The 22,817-nt window shown below is 43.6% G+C and overlaps 1 protein-coding gene across 15 annotated transcripts in view; it reads right to left on the reverse strand.

Annotated features, from left to right (window-relative positions):
• Positions 1-22,817, reverse strand: part of MTSS1 (MTSS I-BAR domain containing 1) — a 175,913-nt gene that overhangs the window by 149,654 nt on the left and 3,442 nt on the right. For all 15 annotated transcript variants that reach the window (XM_061606310.1, XM_061606286.1, XM_061606302.1 and 12 more), the window contains exon 2: positions 881-942. In XM_061606310.1, coding sequence (XP_061462294.1) covers positions 881-942 — 62 coding nt within the window. The remainder of the gene's footprint in view (positions 1-880; positions 943-22,817) is intronic.

Below are 22,817 nucleotides of genomic sequence, written 5' to 3' on the forward strand. Positions count from 1 at the left end.
CTGGCCTGATCCAGCAGGCTCTTCTTATGTTCTTATGCAGTGTGATTCATTCGGTCGCTATGAGGCCGACTAGGAATTTTTGGCCGGCCTGCCTCGCTTTGCTGGCAGGTTTCTTTTGCCTACTCCGCACTGTGGTTGGGGGGGGGAGGGCCAAGGTTTAGCACGGGTGCCTTTGGGGTTAATAGGCTGATTGGTCTGTTTTGGCTTAACATGTTAATGGTCACTGGTCGAGGAAGTGCAGGGGAAAGGTTAAAAGGGAAAGGGCAGCTAGGTGACACCTTCAGGCACCTTTGGGGTTGATAAGCGGTCTGGGATCCTGCACCCAGGGCTATACAGCCCGGGGGCAGAACACGGGCCGTCTTTGGGGCCAACGTGCCTCATCCGCTCGGAGTTTCAGGGCTCCGGGGGGCGGTGACCAGCTTGGACCCCCTACACATCTTCAGGGTGTAGCCTGACCTGGGGCCTGGCACAGGGCAGCCCTGGGCTCAGGCAGGGTTTGGTTGCCCTATAGCTGCAAGCAGGCTTTGCCTGGATCAGCAGAATGCTCCCACACTTATTTCTCCCTCTGCAGGTTCACTATTCTAATTGATTCTGTTTAATAAAGTGGCCCATGATTCAACCCAATGAATGGTGTCTGTGCTTTATTTCGGCGATAGGCCGCAAAAAAGGCATGGGGAATTTGCTCTGCAGAAGAGAGAACAGACGGAGAAAGGAGTATGTGTTTCTGAAGCTGGCTCTAGATTTGTAAACCTCTGTTTCCTGAAAGCCAGCTGTGCATTTGCTCCAAGTCAAAGCTCATTAGAAGTGTGGACGTAAGTAGTAGGTTAAAGGAGAAAACCTGACTGACAGAAAGAAAGAGAGACATGGGGATTTAGCTTACCTAAGCTGAGACTGCAGTTTCCCGGCTTTGTTTATGAAATCTTCCCAAACTGGATAGCTTCCCTGAAAGAGAGAGAAACAAAAGTACAGAAGGATGAGATATATTCATTTGATCACCCTGCTAAAACCTTTTCTTTAAAAGCCAACTGGGGCTGGCAGAAGCTACTACTATATGCTCAGCCACACTCTTCCTTAACCATGTTATTTAAAACATTTAAATCCCACCTTTCCAAAGAAAAGAAAAATCAAGGCAGCTGTCAAAAAGGGAAAGCATACAGACACAATAAACAACCCTGACAAAGCCCCAGTACCAGTTTCCATTTGGACCTATGCAGCCACCTGGAAAGGAATTTGCTCTATGTTTTCCTCAAAGCCCTTGGGAACGGAAGGCACGGGAGAACTGACAGCAGGCGGTTTCTACCAAAACGCTATGCTCTGACCCTGGTTCTGATCCAAAACTGGGGCTGGTTTGAGAGAGCTCAGCAGGATTTTTTTCCTGTAAACTATAACCATTTCTCATAATCATGTTGGTGGAAACAAGCTCTGTGCTCACACAAGTACAGCCCCAAAGACTGTGAGGTTCACCATGTTGAAGGTAGAAAACCCCAACTTTCACCACAAAACTCTTAATCAGCCAGAATAGAAAGGTACTAAATTCTCAACTCTATAAAGAACAGTTACTTAGTAATAAAAATATTTTAGGCATGGGATTTTTCAAGTGAAAATCCAAAAACCCACAAAGATCAATACACTGACTAGAAGGAGATTATATAGTCCATCCATATGAGCACAAAGTTTTCACAGCGTGGCCTATAAAGCCAATGGTTTATAGCGCAGACATGGGCAACCCTTTTTCTGTCAAGGGCCACATTCCCTCAGAAGTAATCTGTTGATGTTCGCTGTTATTTATTTACTTCTTGACATTTTTTTCTCTGTCATGGAACCCAAGTTGGCGTACAGGTATTCACCCATCCAGGCACCAACCAGACCTTTGTTGTTGTTATGTGCCTCCAAGTCGACTACAACTTATGGCGACCCTATGCATCAGTGACCTCCAAGCGCATCTGTCATGAACCACCCTTTTCAGATCTTGTAAGTTCAGGTCTGTGGCTTCCTTTATGGAATCAATCCCTCTCTTGTTTGGCCTTCCTCTTTTTCTACTTCCCTCTGTTTTTCCAAGCATTATTATCTTTTCTAATGAATCATGTCTTCTCATTATGTGTCCAAAGTATGAAACCAGACCTAAACATGCTTATTAGCTTCAGCAGACTGTGGGCGAGATTGAAGCCAGCAGCGGGCGGGGCCAGAGCCCAAAACAGGAGGAGCTACCTCTCTCTTTCTGACACCCTTTTTCTCTCTTCCTCTCCCCATTCAGCAGACTGTGGTAGGAAAGGCAGGTTGGTCTTTCCAGAAGGCTGAACTGATCCTTTCTAAAAGGAAGTGAGGCTGAGATCTGCACAGAATTAGGCCAAGCGTCATAGCCTAGATACGAACTAGTCTTTTGCCCATGAGAGCCAGCCCCTTTGTGTGAACTGTGAATTGACTGAGAAGTCTTCAGTAAACTCAAGTTCTCACTTCATCTGCAAAAATATGGTTAACAACTTCAGAGCAAGCAAGAATAATGAGCCAACTTCAAACTATGGTTTAATATCTTGCCTTGTTCTGGTTTCGATGAAATGGGAACTAGAGCTAGCTGTAGACTTCCTGGTATGGGGAAGGGGGTCTTCATTCACATCTCAGCTTGTTAAGCAGAGAAACTATAACCCAAACACTCACTCACACACACATTTTCTCTTTCTCTCTTTCTCTCTCTCTCTATATATGAGTACTATAGATAACATACTAGATCATGACTGGGGACGGGGTCAAAAATCACATTGCCCAAGCGCTGGGCAAGGCACTCCAGATTGGGCACATCACTTTTAAAAAAATATACAAACCCTTTTGTCACTGTTGAAAGCAGATGTTTTATTTATTTATGAAAATATTTATATACTGCCGACTCATAAAATATCAAAATAGTGTACAACAATATATACAAATACTGAATAGGCCTGTCAGCATAAAAATCTTCTAAAGTTACCAGCAAGGATGCCCGCTGAAGTTCTGCCAGAAGAGCATTTCACAGCATGGGCCTAGAGACATTAAATGGCCTGACTTCTCGTTGAAGCCACTTGGGCTTCTGAGACATGGGAGACAATTAACAGATATGATTCCCTCTCAGCTTGAGTAAAGGAAGCCCCACTCTATGTGCACCACAGATATCTGGTGCTTGTTCTAACCCGCTTTGGGGGCCAATCTTTGTAGAAAAGCAAACTATTAAATAACTTAAAATGAAAAAACCTGTAGTTCTAACAATATTTTATACTGCAATCCACACAGATAAGCATCATTCAATAGCCTTTACTCCCAGGTAAGGCCCCATCTGACCTATACATTTAAAGCAGTATCATACCACTTTAAACAGCCATGGCTTCCCTCAAAGAATTCTGGGAAATATAGTTTGTGAAGGGTGCTGAGCGTTGTTGGGAGACCTCTATTCTTCTCACAGACCTACAATCCCCAGAGTTCTCTGGGAAGAGAAATGGACTGATATACCACTCTTGGAATTGTAGCTTTGTGAGAGGAATAGGGGTCTCCTACCAACACTCAGCACCCTTCACAAACTACATTTCCCAGAATTCTTTGGGGGAAGCCATGGCTGTTTGAAGTGATATAATATTGCTTTAAATATATAGTTCAGATGGGGCTTAAGAGTGAATAGGATGCAGCCTTCATTTACCAAAGAAACAGCTTTTTGGGTGGGAGGTCGAGATTATTTGAAATTTAAAGTCAGAATGAAATGTGCTCATTTTATCAGTGGACATACCACCCACTTCCCCCCCCCTTTTTTTTTTGATACCTGCAGTCCCTGTATGAACTTCTCCCAGGAGCATTTCAACTTGGCTAGCTTAAGCTGTGCTTTTGTCTCATATACATTAATGAAGTGCATAGATCACTAGTCAGAACAGCACCTTTATGTTTGAAAATCATATTTATTTATTTATTATTGGATTTATATCCCACCCTTCCTCCCAGCAGGAGCCCAGGGCCCAGTCATACGGAAAGGGGCCCTAGCACAGTCTTTTACGATATGTAAATATGGAATTTTTTCACAACACACCCCTTCCCAAACAGGTAATAGTTCTAAACATTATTTGGATGGAAGGGGACAGATACAAAATTGCAGAAAACCTCTATTCTCAGGGAACAGCTACACCACAAACTTAAAAGTGATGTAACAGTAATCCCCCACCCAAAAAAAGGAAATCTGGGAACTGTAGTTCTTCTAGGAAGCTGAAAGAATTCTCAGCACCATCATTGAACTACAGTTCCCAAGATTCTTTTGGGTAGAAGCTACAACACATTACATACGCAGACAATGGGATCCTGTGTCGCCAAACAAAATATAAGGCAAAACTGACAACTAAATAAGACCATTGTAGTCCAGTGCTTGAAGGATAAGCATTCACTGCTAATTATCAGACAGAACACCAAAGTCAAACTCACTGTCAAAACCGATATGTTCAAAATGCGGCACCCACAACAGTGGGCCTCCTAGCCAGAGTGATATACTGCATCATCATAACTTCCACCTCAAAACCTAAGATACATGTGGTGCTTGCTTTGGGGAATGCAGGCACTCAGCACTTTTGACCAACTCCGCAACATGTATGTGAGAGTTTAGCACAGCTGATCTCCACTCACCAGCCCAACAAGTGAGTAAAATGGAAAAGGTGTCCATGGGTGTCACTGCCACCTACACTAGCCCAAGACTGTTCCAAGCCACACCTTATACCTTTTTCAGGGAAGGGATGTTTGCATTTCTTAACAGACTATGCTAGAAGACACACCTCAGCAAATATTAACTGATTTAAATCACTTGGCAACACTTCCACACCTCCAAGTTTTGTAAAGAAGTGTATTAAGGTGAGCAATATTTTACCATACTGAATTTTAATTTCCAACCAGGCCTTCGTTCCCAGGACCATTTCAATACATCAAATTCAACCCAATTTACACTATATTTTGTTTAAAAAGATGGAAGTGCTCTAGGGCAACGCAACATTACTCCACGCTTCCTAGGAGACACTGCCCAGGGACCATTTAAACTGACACCATTTGGTCAAAGACCGATCGCTTTTAGATAATAATGAAACTGGTCCAAGGCAGCTCTTTGCTCAGCAAGACATCTGTCAACCCTTGATGATTTTGCAATGCCAATGAAGTATGCAAGTTGCGAAGAGACTTCCATCCCAGCCTCTTCCCCACCTGTTATAGCATAGCCACCAAGCAAAACTGCAGTTCATTCAGTCATCATCAGATTTCTTGCCTATCTGGTTACCTTTCACTGAACAAGGATTGTATGCCCCTCCCTCACACAGAGGCCCCATCAGCACTTTACATGTAAAGCACTATAATACCACTTTAAAGTCATGGCTTCGCCCAAAGAATCCTGGAACTGCAGTATGTTAAAGGGGCTGAGAGATGTTAGGAGATCCCCTATGCCCCTCACAAAGCTACAATTCTCAGAATGGATTAACAATCCCTTTTCCCAGAGAACTCTGGGATTGTAGATCTGTGAGGAGAATAGGGATCTCCTAACAACTCTAAGCACCCTTAACAAAAGACAGTTCCCAGGAGTCTTTGGAGGAAGCCATGACTGTTGTATAATAGTGCTTCAAATGTATAGTCCAGATGCATACATACATATACACACACACAAAAACAAGCACACAGCACCCATATAGAGTTGCTTGTTGTGTTACACAGTACATTGAAATCAATAGATGCTTCATTAATGAAGTGACTTTTTTACTATCAGAAACCCACCATGACTATCTCTTTATAATAATTTATTTTGGGCTGGACTAAAACCATTCACTGATTAGGGCAAATACTTTTGGCATACCTCTCCTCTGACCATTTTTTACGCTGCCTGTGAAGATACTGTCAATCTGATCATTCACACTAACTCCTCTTGCTCTCTCACACATGGACATGCACATCTATGCACACACACCCAAAACTTCATTTACACTCAAACTTGTTTATCATGTAGAAGATTGTTATCTGATCAACTCTTACATATTAAGGAGAGAGCAGAGTCACACCCAGCACAGAAAACACAGCCCTGAAGCAGCAGCAGGAGAAATTATGGCAAAATGGTTCCAAAAGGAGATAGATGTTAGCAAAAAATGTTTTTGAGGAAACAGAAAAATTGGTGTTCATCCCTCAAAAAATCAATACTGGAAGATATCCAGTATATTTAATAAAACACAAATTTATAAAGAAGTATTTCTCAGGACTTCTTCCCCAGCACAGAAGGCATCATAATGAACTGTGAAGTTTGTCATCACAGGAAAAAATGTCAAGATATTATCCATAATGGCATAGGACGAGGATGGCCATTAATGGTGCGTTAAAAGCCACCATGGGGTGACCTCAGACAAGTACATCCTTGTAATTAGGCTATAGAAAAGCTCTCTCCTAAAACCAGTTTACTAGTTTGTAGCAAAGGTACACACAGCCCTCTGTTTTTTTTCCTGCCTTTTCCTTGCTCTGTTAGCCAACGTACCTAAAATCTTTTATTGCTGTATGGTACATTATTGCATGGACTGTTTATTTTATGTTTTGTAACCCACTCTGGTAGCAACAGATGAAGGGTGGGCTATAAATAATTTTCATAAATAAATGACCATGGCCTTTTACTCCAAGTGAATTAACTTGAAATAAGTACTCTATTAATATAGAGGTAAGGAGGTAAGTACTCACAGGGATAAGACATTTCACTCCATACTTTTATGCTGGGGTAAATTAGGGGATATCTAATCCAGGTTAGTTCATATGCCTCGAGCAATGTTGATTAAAAAGAATGGGATCAATTGTATTTAAAGCAAGCCACAATTAAAGTTCCAGCAACACCAGCTGTCGCTCCCTCCCTAAAGGGTGAATGCAGTTGCCCAAAATGTTTTCACAGAATAGTAGAGTTGGAAGGGGCCTATAAGGCCATCGTGTCCAACCCCCTGCTCAATGCAGGAATTCAAATTAAAGCATGCCCAACAGGTGGCTCTCCAGCTGCCTCTAGAATGCCTCCAGCATTGGAGAGCCCACCGCTTCCCTACGTCATTGGTTCCATTGTTGTACCGTTATAATAGTTAGGACGTTTTTTCTGATGTTCAGTCAAAACCTGGCTTCCTATAACTTGAACCCATTATTCTGTGTCCTGCATTCTGTGATCATCAAAAAGAGAGCCTGGCCCTCCTGTGTGCAGCAACCTTTCAAGTACAGTACTTTTCTGCCCAGATGCTCCAAGCCTCAGACCAACAGAAATTTAGAGGAACATTTTCTGACAATCAATGCAACCACTTGCACATTCCAACATCAGAGCTTTTCTGTGCATCTTCTTTCTGCTTGTGCTTGGGGGGGGGGAGAGAAGAGCCCACTTTGCTGCTTCTAAATAGATTCTTTTCAGAAATTTGAGTCAGGAGCTCTTCTGTTCCCCAGCCTCTCCCCTTGCAGCTGTAGCCAGTGGGAGAAGGGTGGAAGTAGGGAATGCAGTAGTAACCAAAATGGAGACAACTGCTCCCACAATCGCTGCACTCAAAGTCTTCTCTTGGATATATATGTGTGTTCCATGTGGGGTGCAATTGTGGCATAGGGTGGCAGACACAAGAAATCCCTCCCTTCTCATTTGAGAAGATACAGTCCTTCCAGAGACTGTTCCATTTAGCTGTCAACTGTGGCACCCTGCATCTCATCCTCACGGTGAAGCCATCAGATTGTACCTAACTGAAGGGGAATGACACTGGGATTCCACCCTGAATTGGCTTGCTCTGTCAGGTATTATCTCAATGAGTGTGCATCATGCAAAACAGCACCATCTACAGCCATGCACCTTGCTAAAAAGTGCATGTTTTTTAATTCACAGCACCCCCATATGCGCTACAGCACACACAGTCAGAGCATCCATCCCAGTTTTGCTCAAAGTTAGTTCAAGGCTTTTTGAGGTGGTAAATTCAAATGACTCTTGCGCACTGTAAATATATATTTATATTAAATGACTGACAAACTGACAACTGACAAATGGCGGCAGCAGTAACAGCAGCAGCCAGAGTAGCAGCCGCCCCACCTCGGCAGGCTCTTCTCCTTGCTCCTCCGCCAGTTGGGGGCTTCCGGGTCGGCAAGGAGCAGCAGATGCACCAACTGGGAGGCCTGGTGGAGGTGGCGGGAGCAGCAGCAGCCCCACTTCAGCTGTGGCCAGTCCAGAAGGGAGCACTGGCGGCACTGGAGGGGGACTGGCGGCAGGCAGGAAGACGGAGATGGTGCTTGAGGGCTCTCTGCGCAAATACACCAACCTCATCCAAGGCTGGCAAGCAGGTACTTCATACTGCGCAAAGAGGAAAACGAAAGGTCTCTCGTCTCTAAGTTACAAAATGGAGGACGGCATTTTGGGGAGTCACGAAGATCAGGTCTTGAAAAAGCTGAAGAGCCAATTTGTGTCCTTTCAAATTGAGACTGTCTTACCTCTGGAGCAGAGCATATCTAGTATAAAAAACCTGGCTGAATGCAGTTCTCTTATCGTGACACATCGTAAAAAAAATTCTTTCCTTTTAATAATGTTATTTGTTATTTAATTTTGAGAATTGCATTATTGTATTGATGTATTATGATGTGTTGTTATATTCATGTTTTTGTAAGCCGCCTTGAGGGCCTTTTGGCCATAAAATGTAAATGTACTGCCTTCAAGTCGATTCTGACTTATGGTGGCCCTATGAATAGGGTTTTCATGAGGCTGAGAAGCAGTGACTGGCCCAAGGTCACCCAGTGAGCTTCATGGCTATGTGGGGATTCGAAGGCTGGTCTCCCAGGTCGTAGTCCAACACCTTAACCACTACACCACACATAAGGCGGGGTATACATTCAATAATTAATAATAATAATACGGGTGTGCACACGACCAACATAGAAACATCAAACGGATTTTATTACTTTGCACCTTCCAAATCAAGCAACTGGCCAAGAGGGCAAAATTCCAGTCTGTTGTAATATGATCAGCAAACCTTGTCTGCATAACGTCCTCACTCCTCCCATTTCCCCTTTGGGCACCAATTCCTATTTGTATGAAAACTTCTAGGATTCAGTTTGTAGCTGTATTCACTGGGCTACCCAAGCACAGTAGTCAGAATCAAAGTTCTACTGCACAAAATGGATCCAGCACAGCTCGCAGACCTGCTAGGATAACCTGAATACGCCACAGCAATGTCCTAAAATGAAACCTTGACCACTGTGACATGTCAGCATATGCACTGCTCCAGCGGCCAACAAAATGGTTCACTGAACCAGAGTGACATCTGTTGCATAAATGTTTCAATAAATAAATAAATAAGGGAAAAGGCCATTCTGCAAATCAGACGTACACGGCTACAAAGAGCAAACACCACTGCATTTCCCTGCTCAATCTGTAGAAAGATCTGCAACTCTGAGCAAACCATCAGAACTCTTGCAAAATACTATGTTCCGTTATTCATTTATTTTTGGATGAGCAGTTCAGTATGAAATTCACATTTGCCTTTTCCAAAGAGACAGCCAGAGCTGAAAACACCATGGAGAGCAATTTGAGAAAGAGTCACACCTCAAATTTGGACTACTAAGGCTGCATCCTATGCACATCTCTGGGAGTAAACCCTACTGATCACAGTGGGACTTGCTTCTGAGTATGCATGCACCAGATTGCACTCTTGAAAGAAATTTAGATTTCAGTATAAATATTTAGGTTCTGCTCACTGCAAAACCTATGATAAAGTAATTTCTGATACCAAAATCCCAAGTTTTAGTCATCAAACTCTTGTTTTCAGAAAATTCAAGGAAGCTCACTTCTACCTGACTTTGATCATATTGAATGGAGGGCATGTGCCATGGCCCGAGGGTATATGATGCAGCCACCTTGCTAAACTAAGCAAATTTGCCTTGATGGGAGCTAGTGTGGTGTAGTGGTTAGAATGTTGGACTACGACCTGGGAGACCAGGGTTCGAATCACCACACAGCCATGAAGCTCACTGGGTGACCCTGGGCCAGTCACTGCCTCTGGTAAACCCTGTTCATAGGATCGCCATAAATCAGGATCGACTTGAAGGCAGTCCATTTTTTTTCCAGTGCCTGGATAGGACATTGCCTGGTGGCCCCCTGTAAACCACCTTGAGTTTCCTGTTGGAAGAGGGGCAGAATACAGCTATATTAAAGATACCACAATTGACAGCCTGCTGGAACAATCTCCGGGCAGACTGCATCATCTCAATGATCCATCTAGCTCAATATTGTCTACACTGTCTGGCAGAGGCTCCCCAGGGTTTCAGGCAGGAATCTCTCTCAGCCCAACTTGGAGATGCTGGGGACTGAACCTTGGACTTTGTGCATACTAAGCAGATGCTGTACCACTGGGCTATGGCCCTATGGAAGGATTGCTTGTGTAATGTCACCCTATATCAGAATTGCATCCCACATGGAACCCTCACGCATTCAAGAGATGGCTCTGAGTGCAGCATCTGTGGGAACAATTACCTGCCTGATATACAGTTGTGAAGGCCGGAGGGGGGACTGAAAAATGGAGGGGTGTTTTGTTCTGGGAACTTTGGGAAATCCCAAGGAAAAAACCATTCCCCCCAAAAAACTTTCTGTTTTTTTTCCAGGCCTTCACATCTCTAATCTGACCCAAGGAAAAGGTTCCAAGGATGCTATTGACAATTTCAGGGTGAGTTTACCTGGGCCAAAAGGTACCTGGGTAAGGTCACAACAACTGTTTTGGTTAAGTGGTGAGAGCTGGCATGGTGTAGTGGTTAGAATGTTAGACTAAGGCCTGGGAGATCAAGGTTCAAACCCCACTCAGTCATGAAGCTCACTGGGTGACCTTGGGCCAGTCACCATCTCTCAGCCTAACCTAACTCAAAGGGCTGTTGTAAGGAGAAAACAGAGGGGAAGAACTTTCTACATCATCTTGAGCTCCTTGGAGAAAAGATGGAATGTAAATGAAACATATAAATAAAGTGACCGTAGACAAATATATTCTGACATTCCTGGTAGCCAAGAATGCCATTATGTAGGTGTCCACTTACTGCTTTTATTTATGTCGTTATTTGTTAGCAAGAGCAGGAGTGATGTCAGCTTGCCCTTTCGTCCTGCAGTACTCTGGAAGCAAATCTAGCAGCACAGCAAAGCTCCTCCCACAGGCCACCTGTTGTAGTGGAAGGTATCTCTGGAGAAGGACCCCAAGCAGTCATCAGTGGCCAACGTCACAGCCTAGGACCTCCTAGGACCATCCCCTGCTCGCTGCCAGAACCCCTCTATGTAATCCAGATGTCTGCTCTGTAAAGCTCCTGTTGGGATTAAGGCAGGCCTAGAAAAGAAGCGAAAGCCAGTGTGGTGTAGTGGTTAAGGTGCTGGACTATGACCTGGGAGACCAGGGTTCAAATCCCCACACAGCCATGAAGCTCACTGGGTGACCTTGGGCCAGTCACTGTCTCTCAGCCTCAGAGGGAGGCAATGGTAAACCCCCTTTGAATACCACTTACCATGAAAACCCTATTCATAGGGTCGCCATAAGTCGGGATCAAGTTGAAGGCAGTCTATTTGAGTATTTGAGAAAAGAAGCAGCTGAAGAAATAACCAAAAGAAAACAGTTGGAAATATAAAAACACAAAATATTGCTGCAAGCAAGACATCAGTGGCACAATCTTGCACTTCAGGTGTGGGAAGCCTCTGGCCCTCCTGATGTTGCTGAATGTAACTCTCATCCTCCCCGGCCTCTGGTCAAGCTTGCTAGTTCAGCAACATCTGGAGGGCCAAAGGTTCCCTGCTCCAGCTACACAGAGCTGACTCAGAAGTAAACCTCACTGTGTTCAATGCAACATACTCCATGCGACATGAGCACAGAACTGCAGCCTAGATTATGGAAAGTCAAGGAAAGTCAACACCTTGCACTGGCCTAGTAATAAAGCAAATCCTTTTAAAACTATTGACCATTATTTCATTAACGTTTGGAGTAGTTAGTTTACCAAATCTTTTCTGATCAGTCAAATGCCCAACCCTGTTTAAAATGCTTCCACCACCAGTAAAGGACCAAGTTGCAAGGAACAGATAGCAAATTCTTGGATGTACAGACCTATTTTATGCTACTAGTTTTATTATCCTCACCCCCAATCCAGCTGCATCACAAAGAATGAGCTGAAGAATGCGCAAACGGAAGAATATCACCATATGTTACGTATTAACTGGTGTTCCATGCACAATTACACAGAGGTTTCATCCTTATACATCGATTCAGTTGGTAATATTTTTACGCAACAATGCACAAATTTATTGCTGTGCTATGACACTGCAAAACCTTTCTGCAGCACCTGTGGCATTGCGCCTGACTGAAAAGAAAAAGCTTTTAAAGCAGCAACACCCAAACACTTCCAAAGTAGGGTGCTCCAGAATCATAATATGACTGTCCAGGACAAATAAGTTTGTGCCATGCACATTCCAGCTCTCACTGTTGGACACGCCAGGCCACCGCTTGATCTGCCACCTGTCCCACACTCTGGTCACACACCATGGCTCTTGGCACCCTCAGTATTGAATAAAACGTTCCCTGACAAAATTGAACACAAGTAGATGCAAACATTATAGGAGCAAGGGCTCACAGCGCAGACTTCACAAGCAGAAAGCCCCAGGCAATCCCCCAAATCTCCAGTTAAATGGACTTCAAGTAAAAGCTGAGCAAGACCGCTACTGGAGACTTTAGACAGCCCCTGCCACTCCAGAGTAGACAGTCTTTTAAAAGAAAATTGGACAAACACATGGAGAATAAGGCTGTCAATGGTTACTAGTCATGATGGCTATGCTCTGCCTCCACAGTTGTAAGCTTCCAAGTACCAGTTGCTGGAAACTGCAGGAGGGGAGAGTGCTCTTTGTGCTCAGGTCCTGCTTCCGGTCTTCCCATATGCATCTGGTTGGTTGCTGTGAGAACAAGATGCTGGACTAGATGGGCCACTGGCCTGATCCAGCCAGGCTCTTCTTATGTCCTCATGTGCTGGGATACCTGAGCTAATTGTCTAAGGCAGCTTCATATGTTCATTGTAAGACACATAGCTGCTGAGCAACAGGTAACCTACACCACCGCTTCCCCTTTTTTTACCATCTCCCCATACTGCTGCTGCTGCCTGGCCCTTCCACTGCCACAGAGCCATCTTGAGTGCTTGCTTTGTTCTATTCTAGGAGCAAATGTGCAAACTCCACAGCCCAGCTCTGGGGATTCAGCACATCTCCCTCCTAGTTTTACAGCAGTCATTTCCAACCTGGTGCCTTCCAGTTAATTTGGCCTACAACTCCCATCAGCCCTGATAAAAAGCAACACATTGGTGGCTGTGAATATGCCACTCACTCCCTGTCCGCACAGGCTGGGACACGTCTGGTTACTTGGAGGAGACCCTTATGACCAGAGGCATCCAGCTAAGGGGTAGTTCGCAAGGCTGCTCCATCACAGGAAACAGGATAGTCGGCAACAGGTACTAGCGGCATGATCAGCTACAGGGAAAAGTGCAGATGCAACAACATCACACAGGAGAGATGACAGGAAAGGACCAGAGACTCAGAACCTCAGCAAGCCATCTGTGCAGCAAAAGTTTGGGGGCATCCCTAACAAAAGAGACTGAAGAGGACTTGTGATTAACCACTTTCCTGGTCACCTGTGGCAAGATGAAGTCACCTCCAGGTAACCCATCATGGAAAACATGCAAGTTCTTGGCTCTTTTTCTCTCCCTTTGCCTACAACCGTTTCATTTTTGCAGACCATCAGTATCTCACAAGTGAACAACATGTTTATGTGCCAAGAGTTGAGATAGCAAAAGAATTTGATGAACTTGTTTCCAAGACTGGAGCATGGTAGGTTTTTATGTCTTAGCTTTAAAAGATGTCACAGCGCAAAATTCAAGGGGGGGGGGAAATTCCCCAACGGCTGTCCCATTGATCCACACCTCTGATGATGAATGCCAAGAGAGGACCTCCAGTTCAACCCAATGGAGAGTGTGTGAAGGGGGAGAGACCGACCCCTGGAAGTTGTCTGCCCCCCCTTATGGAGTTTGCCTCCCTCTTCCAGAGCAACTGCTTTATAATCTAAAAATAGCTACCCATTTACACAGCTATGCCATAGGTTTAAATAAACCTCAATGTGCTGACAGCTGCTTGGTTGATTGTTTCCAAGATCAACACTCAAGATCAGAGGATAAAAATCAGAAGGATTTCTTCCACACACACATACACCCCTCCCCTCTTCTCAAGTCCGAGAAGAAACACACTGCAGCTGTTTATAATGGCAAAGAATTGCAGAGCAAGGAAGACCAGTTGGTTGCTGTTAATTACAAACAAGCAAGTGAACAATCAGCTGTATTTCGGCTCAACACAATGTGCTGGCAAAAAATATCTTCTTTTAAAAAAAAAGAGGAAAGGAAAGAACTGCAGAGTGGAGAAATATTTACACAGAATTCTTACTCCAATTCATGTTCATGAAAACTTTCAATGATCAGAGATAGCCCTACATTCAAGGTACACATTCCATTGCAGACTTTCCTGAGGTGGTCAAATAGAGAGCCCTGACACTATTACAACCAGCATATACAAAGGCCAGCTGTACAGGCAAAACAAAAAGAAACCAGATAAAGTTTTAAAAGTTCCAACACTGGCACAAAAATCAAATATGGCCAAGTACAATAATAATAAATAATAAAAAGAATTAATGCAGCACACCAAGTGCCACAGTGTTCAGTGTGGCTTACTCACAGGTTAAGTGTGAACAGAGCTTTTCTGGTAAAAAATGAGGTGCTGGTATTTATATCTTGATAAAAGTACTACGGGTGCCAGCATAAAATGGTTGTCACGGGCAGGCAAAAAAGAGGCAAAAAAGAGGTGCAACCAGACCTTCGACTCCTCCGACTCCTCTATTTTTCTGCTGTCCGACTCCGACTCCTTCATAAATGGCAAATGTATATTAACTAGTAATAACAAATTTAATGTAGTAAAATGGTAGCACAAGGCATTTCATCACCACCACGTGAATCCAGAGCTTGGAAAAGTTACTTTTTTAAACTACAACTCCCATCAGTCCCAGGGATTGGGCTCGTGGGAGTTGTAGTTCAAAAAATTGACTTTTCCAAGCTCTGAATTCACGTGGTGGTGATGAAATGCCTTGTGCTACCATTTTACTACAGTAAATTTGTTATTACTAGTTAATAAACATTTGCCATTTATGAAGGAGTAGAAGTCGGAGTCGGAACATTTCTACCAACTCCGACTCCACCCAAAATTGCTCCCGACTCTGACTCCACAACTCTGACTCCACAGCCCTGGGTGCTGGTGCCCCATACTGATGAGTACCATCACATAAAAAGCACTGAGTGTGAATATGACTCTATTTACAAAATTTCTTTAGCACCCGTGCTAAGTGTCCAAAGCAGTTCATTTACATTATTAGAATAATTCTTACCAACAGCTCTGTGTGACAGACCTGCATCAACACCATCAAATTGCAGTTGGGAACTTGAGGCTTACTGATGGTTGTTTGCCCAAGGCCACTCGATGACTTCATATCCTGGCTGAGATGTAATTTGAATAAAGGACTTTTTTGATTATAGCTCAGTCTCTCAGCTGCTATGCTACACTATGGCTATATATTACCAATTATATATATTTACAGAAGCAGTATGCCTGTGGATACAGTCACTGGGGGACTCGAGCAGGAAAGTGCTATTGCGCTCATGCCTAGAGATGTGAAGGCCTGGAAAAAAAACCCAGAAAAATTCAAGCGCGGCGGCGGACTTTTTTTCCTGGGCCTTCCCATCTCTTCTACTACTAGCAGAAACCAGTAATTATTTGAAATGAATGCTGATGAAAGTTAAAGAGGAAAGCACAAAAGCAGGACTACAGCTGAACGTCAAAAAGACTAAAGTAATGACAACAGAAGATTTATGTAACTTTACGGTTGACAATGAGGACATTGAACTTGTCAAGGATTATCAATACCTCGGCACAGTCATTAAGCAGAATGGAGACGATAGTCAAGAAATGAGAAGGCTAGGACTGGGGAGGGCAGCTATGAGAGAACTAGAAAAGGTCCTCAAATGCAAAGATGTGTCACTGAACACTAAAGTCAGGATCGTTCAGACCATGGTATTCCGGATCTCTATGTATGGATGTGAAAGTTGGACAGTGAAAAAAGTAGATAAGAGAAAAATCAACTCCCTTGAAATGTGGTGTTGGAGGAGAGCTTTGCGCATACCATGGACTGCAAAAAAGACCAATAATTGGGTGTTAGAACAAATTAAACCAGAACTATCACTAGAAGCTAAAATGATGAAACTGAGGTTATCATACTTTGGACACAATGAGAAGACATGATTCACTAGAAAAGACAATGCTGGGAAAAACAGAAGGGAGTAGAAAAAGAGGAAGGCCAAACGAGAGATGGATTGATTCTACAAAGGAAGCCACAGACCTGAACTTACAAGATCTGAACAGGGTGGTTTATAACAGATGCTATTGGGGGTCACTGATTCATAGGGTTGCCATAAGTTGTAATCAACTTGAAGGCATATAACAACCACCCATCTCTACTCTTGATCCATCTGAGGCATCCCACAGACATCAGGCTGGCCACAGGCCTTTGGTCTGACCCAGCAGGATTGTTTTTATGTTCTTAAAAGTGGCATAACCTTATGCAAGCCATCTCCTCTGTTTGTTCATAACAAACTGGATGGTTAAAAGCTATCATCCAAAACAAATCTTTTCAAGATGAAAGACAAAAGCAAAAAAAAAAAAAGCAATGTCTGCTGAATCCAGCATTAACATTTTAAGAAGGAAACAATGTTTGTTGTACTGAGAGTTCAAATTAAAATTGCTAACTAAGCCTTTAGATCTCAACAGCTTACTGGGCAAAAATGTTTTTGCTCAGCAAGTAAGAACGCTCTATCTCTTTCCCTTGCTGCCCCTTTGGATGCCAAGGAGTTTGCATGTTTGCAATAAAAGCTGTAAATGTTTTTTTTAAAGAATCTTTTAAAGAAAGATACACAATTAAACTAATGCGAAAACCTAACAGAATGCATCCTTTTAATGTTCACTACAGTTGCGCTGCCTGTCCATTAAACTAGTTAATTATCAATCCAATGGCCAACTGACTGCTTACCATTTCACTGTGGTCAAGAATTTAGGAGAAGGGCGGTAGCTCAGTGGTAGAATATCTGCCTTGCATGCAGAAGGTCCCAAGTTCAATCCTTGATGTCTCCATGTAGGGCCGAGAGAGACTCCTGCTTGAAACTCTAGAGAGCCACTGCCAGTAAGTGGAGACAAGACCGAGCCAGACTGTCAGGTCCCAGCCAGGGCAGTCCTCATCAGAGGAAGACCAGGAGGCTCTGGTCTTCGACCCAGCCCTGGCTCAGGCGCCATCTGAGGGTGAGGAGCCAGGGTCCTATGACAAGGCCCAGGAAGGAACATCTGCACCTGGGGCAAGTCTGGCTCCCAACATCGAGGCTGAACAGCCCCCAAGCCCAAGGGAGAAGTGTCGCCACTAATGCCAGATGGAGACCCGGCCCATCCAAAGGAGTGCCCAACTGCAGGCCTGGACTCCTTGGGAGTAAAGGTCTTGCTGCAGGTGATCAACAGGAGTCAGCCGAGGTTTGGTTCAGCAGCTGGAACAATGTCTATAATCTAGCTCTGTACCTGACCCACCTAAAGATTGCCTGTGGATCCCGAATCTGTCTCTTGCCTTGCCCCTTATCTGCATTGCTTACAGACTGCTTGACTTTGGACTCCAGACTGCTCTGACCCTGATTCTTGCCCGACCCCCTTGGCTTTGAGGTAGACTCTGGAATCTGACTTTGACTGACCCTGGATACTGCCCTTGTGCTGTCCTCACTTGTGTGTTTCTGCCGGGGGAGTCTCTTGCCTCCTTAAGGAGCCGGGTAAACGATCTGACTAAGCGGAAGACTATCTTTTTTTTTTAATTGCATCAAAAGGTCATCAAATTTATTAGTGATACTCTGCTTATCCTCCAAAACTTGCATTAATTAGGTTCCGTATGGTTTCACACTGGGCCGTAGCAATCGCACAGTTTCAAGTTCCTCCAGACCATTCTCAAGGTAGGCAATGGCAGGTGCATGTTCCCCTTGCTCTTCCCCCTTGCAGAAGTCACACATGAGCCACACATACGGCCCTCATTCAGGAATCCCTGGCCCAACAGCTCTCTTCATAAAGCTCTTGGCCCCCTCCCCTCACAACAGCCATGTCCAGTGCATTTATTATGAAGGCAAAGAGGGGTCTTCTTTGGGGTCCAGCATAACAGTGCTTTTCTAAAGTTTCTAAGAGTGACTGGGCTCCAGAGTCTTTTGGTGGAGAGAGGGTTGTTGTTTTTTGTAACCAGCATAATTGTCTCTGCTTTTTGTTACTGCTGGTCTCACAAATTAGTGATTAAATACTAACTTGAATATTTATTTGACTAGTTAACATTAGGATGATGTTTGACATGTCAGATGATTTTTTTTTTGTACTGGTCAAATGCCAACTCTTGCTGGGAAATTAGTACAGAATAAGTACAATCCTTATTCTCCCAAAGCACAAAATGTGAACCAGAATCACCACTTCACAATTTTTGGGTGCTTTCCCAAAATAGTTTTAAGCAAATGAGTTGTTTCCAACACACTTTAACGGTTCTTTCATCCACACACAATTACGTGAAGCGTGGGATTTTTTCCCTCTCATTCATCCTTACGAATACACTCACAACCTATTGCTTATCAGTGTCTTATCCTGGATCAGCCACCACCCCATCTTAAAATCACTCTCTCCACCCTTTAAACATCCTCTGGGAAAAGGAAAACGCCTACCAAACAAAAGGATGGTTACAGTACATCAAGCAGCAACTTCCCCCATTCAGTGATTTTGCAAATGCCTTTTTTTGACTCTGATCCAATATCAACTTTGAAAATGGAACCATTTACTCCACTACTCAAAGGAATACACACAGAAAAAACCTCTCTCTACATGGTGGACCCATCTGGCAGCACAATAGACTTCTGTCAGTCATGCACCACCCTTGATGCATGTTACCAAAACTCCACATCCTGTGAGCTGGAATTCTTCAGGAATCCATACTAGAACTTCTCCAACCATTTCAAATATTTTCTTTTTTCTGAATAGGCAGAAGAACGTAAGAAGAACCCTGCTGGGTCAGACCAAAAACCTATCTACTCCAGTATCCTGTTTCTCTGGGAAAGCTGACAAGCAGGACATAGGGACAACAGACCTCTCCTGTTCTTGTTCCCAACAACTGGTATTCAAAGGTATAATGCCTTTCATCCTGGAAGATGCACAACCATCACGACTCCCCATGAAAACAGGGGACATTTAACTTAAAATGAAAATGAGTAATACATTTGAGTTTAAATGTAAATCAAAACAAGTCAATTTTTTTTAAAAAGGACAACTAGGGTTACTGGCATCCTTTATATTACAGCAAACTTTGCCAACCTGGCGCCCTCCAGATATTTTGAACTACACCTCCCATCAGCCCCAGCCAGCACAGCTGTTGTAGTCTAGAAAGCTGGCTGTTGCTGATGGGACTTGGCACCCTTCATTTGTTTTGAATTACAAGTTGGTGAAGGCTGTTTTAAGGGGTGCTCCTTCGTTTGTTTAATATCACACCTGCATATGGCATAATAACAGATGTCACTATTCCAGGAAAAAATTAAGAGCCAGAATAATAAACACCACCCCGCCTTATGTCTGAACTTGCAATCTGGTGACTTTTAAGATTAACTATGAAAAGTTGCCACAGAAGGCCAAGGATCTGAGCAGCTAGTGGACTCTGGCCCCTGGGAAAACACAAGGGGCTCTTGAGGTAAGGAAATCAGTGTTCCAACTTGGGAGCAATAGGTCAACATCATCAACCTTTTTTAAGTTGTGGTGATCCTCAATGTCCCAAGTTAACACACTATTGCAACAAATAGGCATTTAAAGCTGTTCAGAACTCTGGTTCCCAAAGCCCTGGAACCATCAACTGCACAAAGGAAAGTTACCCATTATTTCACAACAAGCAAACAGGTAGCAACTAAACTGGAGCAGCTTAAAACCATGTCCAACAACCGTGGACAAGGACAAACCGTTCAATAGGATTTGTCCTTGTCTCAACCTGCAGCTGACCCAGTAATCAAAGCTGCACTCACTGCCAACACCCAAGACGGGTAATCCTAGAACTTCTTTGGGGTGTTTTTAATCCGTCATCCAGAACTTCTTCCCCACAAAACCAAAACCCTGACATATTTAGAACTACACCCCAAGGGTCTCATGTTTTCACTCTCGCATTGCAAGAGCCAACTAGAGTGTGCCAAGTAGATGTGCTGGGGGGAGGAGGAATAAATCTTCTTTGCTGTGGTTTTGGATGTGGGCCCACAATTCAGATAGCAAAAAAAAAAAAAATGCACAATCCATGGGTGTAGAAAACCAGGATGATTTAAGCTTCCTTAAAAATTCAGCAAACAATGAACATGTGCTCTTCCTTCCCAGACATCTGCGAAACAGGGCAATATTTATACCACTATTGCTTGCAATAAAAATAATAATAATTTTAAAACCTTTCCTTCAGGTATCTCGTAATAGTCATTTCAAGCAGATTTCCCAGTGCTTTTACATGTTTACACTCCCCCAATCCTCTGGTTGTATGCTGGTAAGACTATCAGCCGGGAAACAGGAGTGCTCAAATTGTTTATACACTGGATTCTTAAGAAAACTTCATTAAATGGCTGTCTACATCCCATAATTATGTCCCCTCCTTCCCCCCCCCCTTGGGGTGGGATACAGCCCTATTTTTTGCTTCTTTCATTTCCCCAGTCCAGTTTCAAGTATTTACAGCCCAATACTGAGGATATTTTGAGCCACAGCATTAATGGGACTTATTCTTGTGTATGTAGGACTGGAATCTTAGGCCACATCTACACCACAGATTTAGCGCACTGTGACGCCACTTTACACAGTGATGGGTTCCCCCAAAGAAGCCCAGAAACTGTAGTCTCTTAAGGCTACTGAGTGTTCTTAGGAGGCCTCTATTTCCCCTCACAGAGCTGCAATTCCCAACACGGTTTAACAGTCAATCCCTCTTCCCAGGGAACTCTGGAAACTGTAGCTCTCGGAGGGGAATAACTCCCAACACTCTTAACTACACTTCCCAGGATTCTTTGGGGGAAGCCATGAGTGTTAAAGTGGTATCATAGTGTTTTAACTATATAGTACAGATGTGGCCTTAATGATACAACTTCCTCATTTTCATAAAAAGAAGCTGTTATCTGAAAAGCAGTATCAGTCTGGTCTTGCAGCACATTTACTTGGAAGTGAACGTGACTGAACTCAATAGGTATTATTCTCAAGCATTCACATGATTACAGACGAATTGGCATTGCTTCTGCACCAAATTAACAAAGGAAGCCAATTATTAACTGCAGATGATTTCATTTACAGGTCACACTTAGACTTTGGATACAGTAAGTTCCGGCAAACATTTCATCTGACAAAGTGAGCTCTATGCCAGAAGTTCACGAACATTTGTCCCCCTGGACCACTTGAAAAATACTGAGGACAGACTTACTGAATGGTTTTTCTGAGTGTTGCAGCAACTGTAATGTGCTGTGCTAGGTGCTGCATGTTCTTCAACTATTTTTACTGCTGCTTCTATTTCTTATACTTTATTGTATTGTATGACAATTTGCATTTCATAGAATTCAAACTGCAATACGTTAAAATACAATAAAAAATAAGAGCAGCAATAAAAATGCAATTAAAATCAATACAAATATTTCATGCAGGCATGCCATGGCCCACCTGAAGAATGCTTGCAGACCACTGGTTTGGGAACCCCTGCACTCTAGGCCACAAAAGCTTTAAGAACCCACATGACTCTTCTTTGGGTTTGCCGTTAAAAGCAAAAACACAGGTCTCCCTCTGGAATCTGTGAGCAAGCTCTGGTCATATGAACAATGTGACAAGATGAAATATACAATTTATGGATTTCTTCCCCCTTCTCTTCTCCAAGTTCACCACTCTGTAGTGTTCAGTAGAAAAATCTGTTTCCACTACTACAGCGAAAGTATCATTTCCTTTAAACATAGCCTACGCCTTGCCTAGCCCCAGAAAACTGTTGTTGTGTGTTTAAAGAATTGAAGAATGTTCCAGGTGCATACTCTTTCAACATCAGGTTATCAGCTCAGTACAATTTTCAAGGTTTATCTGCTTCCTATCGGAGAGAATTGAAGGATATACGCCTGCCCGCCCTCACCCCCACCTTTTAACAATTTACATTTCATCTGGCAGAAGACAACATCTGCTAAAATGTTCCCACAGCTGGACTTAATGAAACTGATTGCCGGTTTTGTTCTGGACCTCCACTCCTTCCCTTCTAAGAGACTCACACACCACTCGACAAACGAAGAACTGGAACCCAATCGCATCACAAAGAGTTCATTGTGACAGAGTAACATACAACGCTCCTCACACCCACAGCTAAACAAGCCGCACTTTTTATATATCCAGAGTTCTGGTAAGATGAAGAAAATGGGGGAAAAAATCACATTTTTAAAAGAAGGAAGGAAATGCACAAACTCCACCTCCACCCAACAAAAAGGCTGGCGTCCTCATTCACCAACCGTTCATTGACAGAGTCTTTGTGGTTTGTGAACCAAGCAAACACCCAGTGCCCACCTACCTCTCCCAAAATGCCAATCTTTCGCCTTCAAGTACTCTCCTGCCTCCCTGATTTCTTTGCAGGAAAGGGGGCGGGGGAAATAGCATAGTCCTTGTGTTATTAAAAGATGGAGTGCACCCTCTT

Source organism: Rhineura floridana, chromosome 1, assembly GCF_030035675.1.
Source record: "Rhineura floridana isolate rRhiFlo1 chromosome 1, rRhiFlo1.hap2, whole genome shotgun sequence".
In the NCBI taxonomy this organism is placed as follows: Eukaryota; Metazoa; Chordata; class Lepidosauria; order Squamata; family Rhineuridae; genus Rhineura; species Rhineura floridana.